At 43.5% G+C, this 7,986-nt stretch overlaps 1 protein-coding gene across 1 annotated transcript; it reads left to right on the top strand.

The window, feature by feature from the left end:
- Positions 1-1,657: 1,657 nt before the first annotated feature.
- LOC136533071 (3-oxoacyl-[acyl-carrier-protein] synthase I, chloroplastic-like) lies at positions 1,658-6,135 on the top strand. Its single transcript, XM_066525633.1, has 7 exons — positions 1,658-2,204; positions 3,999-4,430; positions 4,751-4,924; positions 5,255-5,368; positions 5,448-5,549; positions 5,636-5,702; positions 5,782-6,135. Exons 1-7 carry the CDS (start codon positions 1,776-1,778, stop codon positions 5,847-5,849), a joined length of 1,386 nt encoding a protein of 461 aa, XP_066381730.1. The 5' UTR covers positions 1,658-1,775; the 3' UTR covers positions 5,850-6,135.
- Positions 6,136-7,986: the final 1,851 nt, after the last annotated feature.

The following is a 7,986-nucleotide window of genomic DNA, read 5'->3' as shown; positions in this document are numbered from 1 at the left end:
ATTGTGATAAATAATTTTAGATGATTTACAATCATAACCAAACAAGTTCTACTAACCTAGCAAACAAAATCAGGGCAAAACAATTCTAACAAAGGCATGCAACATTCAGGTTTCACAACATGTTTCAGATGTTTCGAAGCAGTGTTTCACTTGTTATTCACATGATTAAGCATGTATGATTTGGATGCTTGATGATGCATGATATGCGTGATTTGCAGTGCCTAAATGTAGGCATAACACCGGGGTGTTACAGCGCGCCTAGGCTGTGCCCCGTGGTCATTCTTGCTCTCTCTTTATCGCTCGGCGTCCTAGCGGTAGCCTGGCAACACGCCAGCAAGGGGTGCCAGCAAGCAGCACTGCAAACAGCAAGGAGCACTGGCGACTGCCAGGCTGCAGCTAGGATGCATGGCAGTGACGGGGCATTAGGGGTGGCGCGGCGCAGTGACGAGGATCACCGTTAGCCGTCGTAGCTCGAGCCTCAGGGAGTCGGACATCATGGGAATTGGAGATTGATAGTTCTAGCCTCTAGGGCCGGTTGGCGATTCATGTCTTCCTGATGCGAACATGCTGTGGATAGTTGCTAGGTTGATGTCTCATGAGCTTTCTTCTATTGGGCCTTTGGTCGTTGCTCGCGCACCCTCGGTCCTCTCACAAAACATGTTCTAGATCGATGCGTCACCGGTCGGATGTCTGCCGTCCGCTCGACGCTGCTCGATGCCTAACGTCCTGAGGTAGAAGGAAGGGGTAGTAGGGGCTTCCCACTTGCGGTAGGTGGGGTAGCTGCCCCATCCTGCCTGTCGCATGGGGAGCTTCGTCTCTGATGTAGCCTAGGCTCTGTTTATTTCTTTGGCAAAACTTTTGCCCAGCACTTTTAGCCCAAGTGTTTGGGCAAATGGATCTAAACAGGTGGAGCAAAAGGGGGGGCTAAAGTTTTGCCATTTGCATTTCAAGAGATGCAAAACTGGGCTAAAAGCATTGGGAAGTGTGAATGACACCTTATTTTGTATTTTTAGCCAAAGCTTTTGCCATGGATTTAAACACCTCAAGCAAGACTAAAGTTTAGTAGCAAAAATTTAGAGGCTAATCTTTTACTATGGCAAATGAAACTAAAAGGGTCCTGGTTAACTGGAGCATCGCTCTCTAGTACCGAAGGAAGAGGCTAGTATGAGCCAAGCTTATTCAGGCCCTGTTTAGATGCTCCCTAAAACCCAAATTTTTTTGCGCAGTAATCGTCACATCGAATCTTGCGGCGCATGCATGGAGTACTAAATGTAGACGAAAAAAAAAACTAATTGCACAGTTGGGTGAGAAATCACGAGACGAAACTTTCGAACCTAATTAATCCATAATTAGACACTAATTGTCAAATAAAAACAAAAGTACTACAGTAGCCAAAATCCAAAATTTTTTTTGAACTAAACGGGGCCTCACATGCGGCAACCAATCACGCTCTGAAGGAGAGGCTTGAACGACACGCATCACAAGGGAAAACAAGAAGTTCCGTTGCATAGTCCGCCACGTTCCGTTGAGAACGAGGTAAACCCGTTGCCCGTCTCCGGCGCCTCCAAAGTCCCACAGCGCCAAAAGCCCAAACCCCTGTGGGCCCACGACCCCATCCTCCATATACACACGGGGCAACGCTCCGCCTCGCAGCGCAGCCAGCACCCAGCAGGACACACCACTCATCTTCTTCCCCCCCGCCTCGTTTCCATCGCCGCCACCCTCTCCTCCTCCCCCGTCCCACCCCTCGCTCCGCCACCGCCACCGCCGTCGCCATGCAGAGCCTCCTCCTGCCCACCGCTGCCGCGGCCCCGGTGGCGGCTCCGCGGGGCCGGCGGAGTCTCCCGGGGCGCCTCTCCGTCCGCGCCTCCGCGACGGCGGCAGCGGCACCGCGGCGGGAGACGGATCCCAAGAAGCGGGTGGTGATCACGGGGATGGGGCTGGTCTCCGTGTTCGGGAACGACGTAGACGCTTACTACGACCGCCTGCTAGCCGGGGAGAGCGGCATCGGGCCCATCGACCGCTTCGACGCCTCCAAGTTCCCCACCCGCTTCGCCGGCCAGATCCGGGGCTTCTCCTCCGAGGGCTACATCGACGGAAAGAACGACCGCCGCCTCGACGACTGCCTCCGGTACTGCATCGTCGGTGGCAAGAAGGCTCTCGAGGCCGCCGGGATTGCCCACGGCTCCAAGCCCATGGAAAAGGTAGCTAGCACTGGAAACACACCTCGGATTGCTTTTTGTTTTAAATGCTGCACTTTTACTGGCAAGTAGAGTTGTGAATTGCCTAGTTACGTTGAGATCTTTCCGTCAGACATAAACTGTCCTGTGGTATCGCGCTTTTGATAAATCAGGGGACGTTGGTTGGTTCATTGTGTGATGGTGACTACAATTTCCTTTTCTTTGGATTGAGATATGATCTCTGGGGATAGTGAGATTCGTGACCTTGATGGCTTAGATGCAGGGACGCCAAGTAGTGGCAGGATATGCCATCTTAGCTTGGCCCGAGGAGTAACTCTTGTGTTCAGTCTAGACTCTGAGATTAACGATCTTGATGTCACATATAGATATCGTGTGGCAAGAAATAAAATATGCTATCCTGGATGATCGATTGTAGTTTGAAGTTGACGTGGTTCTTCTGGTTCTTCAACTCTTTGGTGCATAACAGGGGAAGAAGATGAAGCTTTCTTAGGGATCGGAGCTGGTGAATATTAGTATTGGTTTTTGTAGTGCTAGATACTGAAATAAGGTGTTTTGGCTGTGAAGGGTCTCTGAATTCATTCTTGTCCGCAGCATAGGAACTCCTGAACTGGGGAGCATTGCTTAATCTAAAGAGCATTATGACATACATTTTCAGCAGCGAATTGCTCATGTCAGGATTTGTTCAGCAGTGTAGATATAAAGTATTGTCTCTATTTTTGGGTAGTAAGCACAATGCTGCAGTTTTGTCTGTTTGGCTAAATCAGCACATCAATTTACATTGCAATCGTGGTGTCTTAGGGCAAAAGGGCAAATGTCTTACAGTTAGAATGGTATTTTTGGTGTGTATCTGATATAAAAACTGGGTGACTCTTAAATGGCATAGATAATAAAGGTGTGCTTTGATGTCACTCAAAGCCAATTGTGGTGTATTGGAAGTTAGTCTTGTGAGTAACTGCCTTCGGTTGGCTCTTACTTTCAAGGTAAAAAAAATGGAAGATTACATAAATCATGTCTGCTACAGTGCCTTTTGAAAATTCATTTAAACTTATTTGAACTCAGTATGATATATTTGTGACTAGTCTTAGCTGAAACAAAGTAGTAGTTTAATTAAAAAGAATGATTGACACAATTAGGTTTAATTCGTAGTAAGATATGAGCTTTGCGAAAATCTGTTGTTTCATTTGATGATTCACTTGCATTATGGCCATTTTTCTAGCAAAGTATTCCCTTCTTCCAGGCATATTGTGGAAGGATAATGTCATCAAAAGTATATTTTAACCATTATTTTGTCTTAGAATATTGTCAATCTCCACAAAACCAATGTCATATTAAAAGTAGTTTGAGTATAATTCTATTGATGTAACTTTTGTACCCTAAGCACACATAGTTTGACTAGTTGTTGGTCAGGTTTATGGAGTTTGATTTCTTCAAAATAAACACGCCCTACAGGTCAGAGGGAGTAGCATTTTTGGATTAAATCAAATTGTGTTCTAGCACATCAAAATTTAGTTTGTACAGTATTGATAGTAGTTTCATCTGCTAGTTTAATATTTTTACTAGTCCTATAAGTGGCCTGGTGCAAGCGGTAGAGTCTTACCGCCTGTGACCGGAAGGTCCCGGGTTCGAGTCGCAATCTCCTCGCATTGCACAGGCGAGGGTAAGGCTTGCCACTGACACCCTTCCCCAGACCCCGCACAGAGCGTGAGCTCTCTGCACTGGGTATGCCCCTATAAGATTTTCTCACTGTTGATACTTGATACTACGGTTGGTGCTAATTGGTAAAACATTCTCTGACAGATTGACAAGACCCGGGCTGGTGTGCTTGTGGGCACTGGTATGGGTGGCCTCACGGTGTTTTCTGATGGTGTTCAGAATCTCATTGAGAAGGGATACAGAAAAATAACTCCTTTCTTCATCCCATATGCTATAACAAACATGGGTTCTGCCCTGCTTGGAATGGACATTGGTTTCATGGGTCCAAACTACTCCATCTCAACTGCCTGTGCTACCTCGAACTACTGTTTCTATGCTGCAGCAAACCATATCCGTAGAGGCGAAGCTGATATAATGATAGCTGGTGGCACTGAAGCTGCAATTATTCCAATTGGTGTTGGTGGCTTTGTTGCCTGTAGAGCACTGTCACAGAGGAATGATGACCCCAAAACAGCATCCAGGCCTTGGGACAAGGATCGTGATGGTTTTGTCATGGGTGAAGGAGCTGGAGTCCTGGTATGATATATTAGCATTATCTGATATTTTGTTAAGCCTATAAAGTGCAAAAGAAAATATTTTTTCTTTAACAATTTGTGAAGAGTAACTTCCATTCAGTTCTAATGCGCCCAGGGTCTTTCTCTAGCTGCTCCAATACTTCAGTTGCGATGAATGTTTTCTATAATCTATATTCAATTGATCATTCATCTTCTGCCATGTATATTCTTATGGCATGATGATAAGATGTTTCATGCTTGTCATTCCTTTTTGCCATGGAATTATGAATTTTCTATCCATTAATATTCTAATTGCTAGTTCTTTCAATCAATTTGACAAAGGTCATGGAGAGCCTAGAGCACGCAATGAAACGTGATGCACCAATAATTGCTGAGTATTTAGGAGGTGCTGTGAACTGTGATGCTTACCATATGACTGACCCGAGATCTGATGGTCTTGGTGTTTCATCTTGCATCAAGCAAAGTCTCGAAGATGCTGGTGTGGCACCTGAGGAGGTAGTATGAATTTTAGTTGTTAAAAATACTGCTTCATTTCATATTTGTTCCATTATGCTTAACTTGTCTGTAACTCTGCTTTCTAGAGTGACAGTTGTCCATGATTCTTAAATAGTGATCCATAGTTGTGCAATTTGGCATGGTTGCCACACTTTTGGTTCAGATATAATTTTCACTCATCTAGCTGGCATGTAACTATACACTGTAAATGCCAATTCCTTACACATTTCACAGTTATGTTTTGCCTTGATAAGCTGGTTTTGACTTCACGAATCCTTTGAGGAATCTTAAGTAATATAAGTAAATGGAACACTTACAAACTATTTGCAGGTCAACTATATTAATGCTCATGCAACATCAACCCTTGCTGGTGATCTGGCAGAGGTGAATGCCATCAAGCAAGTCTTCAAGGACCCATCTGGGATCAAAATAAATGCAACCAAGGTATTTCAACTTATCAATATTATTTCAGATATTTATTCATTGCCCCTTCCTGATGGCTGATGTGATCTTCCATTTGCAGTCCATGATAGGACATTGCCTTGGTGCAGCAGGCGGTTTGGAAGCCATTGCTACTGTTAAAGCGATAACTACTGGATGGGTGCATCCAAGCATAAACCAATTTGTAAGTAACAGCACGGTAATTTTAGCTATCATTCTATTAGAATCTGTTTGCCACTAAATCTGAGCTACATTCTCTTTTGACTGCAGAACCCCGAGGAAGCGGTTGAATTTGACACTGTACCTAATGTAAAAAAGCAGCATGAAGTGAACGTTGGTTGGTATCAATTTCAAGGCACATTAATCCCCCCCAAACAAAACCTCTTTCTCTTATATTTGTTTGTATTGCTATGCAGGTATCTCAAATTCCTTTGGATTTGGAGGTCACAATTCTGTAGTAGTATTTGCTCCATTTAAGCCATAAGGTGTTCCTTGCCTCACAAATCTTGGTCAGAACAGTGGAGATCTTTTCTAGGGATTTCTGCGTTCAGTTTTCATGTGTTCTCTTTGGGGGAAGTAATGTCAAATTTGAGCCAGCAACGTTACAAATGAACTAAAGCTGAGATACATTGCATTTTAGATAACTTAGATTGAGCACGGCTGTACAACGTTGCTTTGAATCATTTGTAATTGATTGTACTGTTTTTCATGTAATGGAAGAGGGGTCCTGTAGAAGCACATCTGGACCTTCTAGTTCAATACCATACAAATGAATTTGGAGGGCAGGAATTGTGTCCCTACTGCTGGATCTTGACTCTTTTATGCAATCTTTTTTTTTTTGAAATGGCTATATATATACATACACGCGCGCTTGAATGAAACGTGCACTAAATAAATGGCTATATGATGTTGCAGCCAAATACGCTCACTGTGAATCAGAAACATAAAGAGCCTTCACAAAATCAAAGTATTTCTAACGCTGGTGGTGTTTGATTTAACGTGATTTTGGTGGTTAATTAACAACAATTCCAAATTATGGATTTGGGTTATGAAATAAAGATGGTGAAATCAATCATCTAAAAACATCAGTTGGACGGGTTGAAGATAAAACACCCGAGACATCAAAGATAGAGACGTTAACGAAGAATTCTTCTTTGGGTAGTATGGCTAGTGGGGAAGAAATTTCTCCATACCATACCCACTAAAGCTCGGGAGGGTGCTTTTGTCTCCATCTTCGTTCACAAAATAGAATTAGATACTCAACACAGAACCTGTCGTGCTAACCTCGACGCTAAGCTTGCACATTTTTTTTGCAAACGTGGCATCATATATACACCAAACTTGTGCAGATCTTAACGAGTATGCAAAGGAAGGATTTATTTCTTGGGTGGACGGGTGGGTGAGGGGAGCAGGGAGTTGTTGTTTGGGTTGGTGGTATGGCTAGTCTTGCTCATGTCTAGACCATACCAGACCTTTATTTTGAGAGTTTAGGTATATCTATATGTGTACCAAGATCAATCTCAGATATGCCCAGAATGATATATAGATTTATATTTAAATAATAGGCTTTATTGATTACAAATATAATCTTACAACGGTCGAGTTTTACACGTCATGGCTATAGGCCTTAATAGCAAGCAGGCTCCTACTATAACGTAGCAGAACTTTATCCCACAGGCATGCTCAAGCGCGGTGGAAACCCTATATTTCTAATCTCTCTATCTCCTAGTAGGTCTGTAGGTGCTTGCATAACTCCTATTCCTCATGGTTCGCTTTCTCATCAGCAACATAGTCCTTCTCAGGTTCCACATATGTGAGTCAACAATTGGTGAGTACATAAAGTACTCAGCAAGGCCTAACATGTGGGAAGGCTTGAGGGGTGATGGAGGTGGTATATGCAACGACCCAATATGCATTTGTTGATCTATTAACATATGTTAAATATCTTTGCAAACCTATGTTAAGTATAGTTGAATATGACATTTCTATGGAATTTCGAATAGTCCTGCATTTGCCATGTCAGCCAACTTCAAGAACCCATGGATGGTCCACGTGCCAGGTGGATGGTCTGACCCTTACTTCAAAAGGTCTAGAAAATCAAACAAATACACTACGTTTGGCAACCCTGATCAACACACACAGATTGTCCTGACCCGGAAGTCATCCCATGTAAAGCTCTACAAAAAACCCTCTTTTTAAGGCCGAACTCCGACCATCACCCCTCTACCTTGAGCCATAAACCGTGATGAACCTCAGGAGAAACCTCTTTAGATCTAAGCCGTCTACTCTATAGACCCATCTTTATGGATGCATCTTTATTGATACACCCTAGAAAAAAAGGGGAGATACCATGGCATTGTGCTTGATCTGCTATGACACCCTTAGTCAAGCTTCGACTATAGAAACCACTTTTACCTCTAAGTAATTACATCTCCAACCTCAATCATCAAGAAATAAGATTCCTGAGCAACGGTCAACTCCAACCCTAAGCATGAGCATTTGACTTTGGACGCGAAACAAAATGGGAATAGGAATAAGGATCTTCATGAAGGACCAATTGAACCCCATCTGTAAAGAAATCTAACAGTGAATTTTAAATGAATTGTTCGTCATCCCATGAT

The sequence above is a fragment of the Miscanthus floridulus genome, unplaced genomic scaffold, assembly GCF_019320115.1.
Source record: "Miscanthus floridulus cultivar M001 unplaced genomic scaffold, ASM1932011v1 fs_780_1_2, whole genome shotgun sequence".
In the NCBI taxonomy this organism is placed as follows: domain Eukaryota; kingdom Viridiplantae; phylum Streptophyta; class Magnoliopsida; order Poales; family Poaceae; genus Miscanthus; species Miscanthus floridulus.
This window is presented reverse-complemented; position numbering and strand designations above follow the sequence as displayed.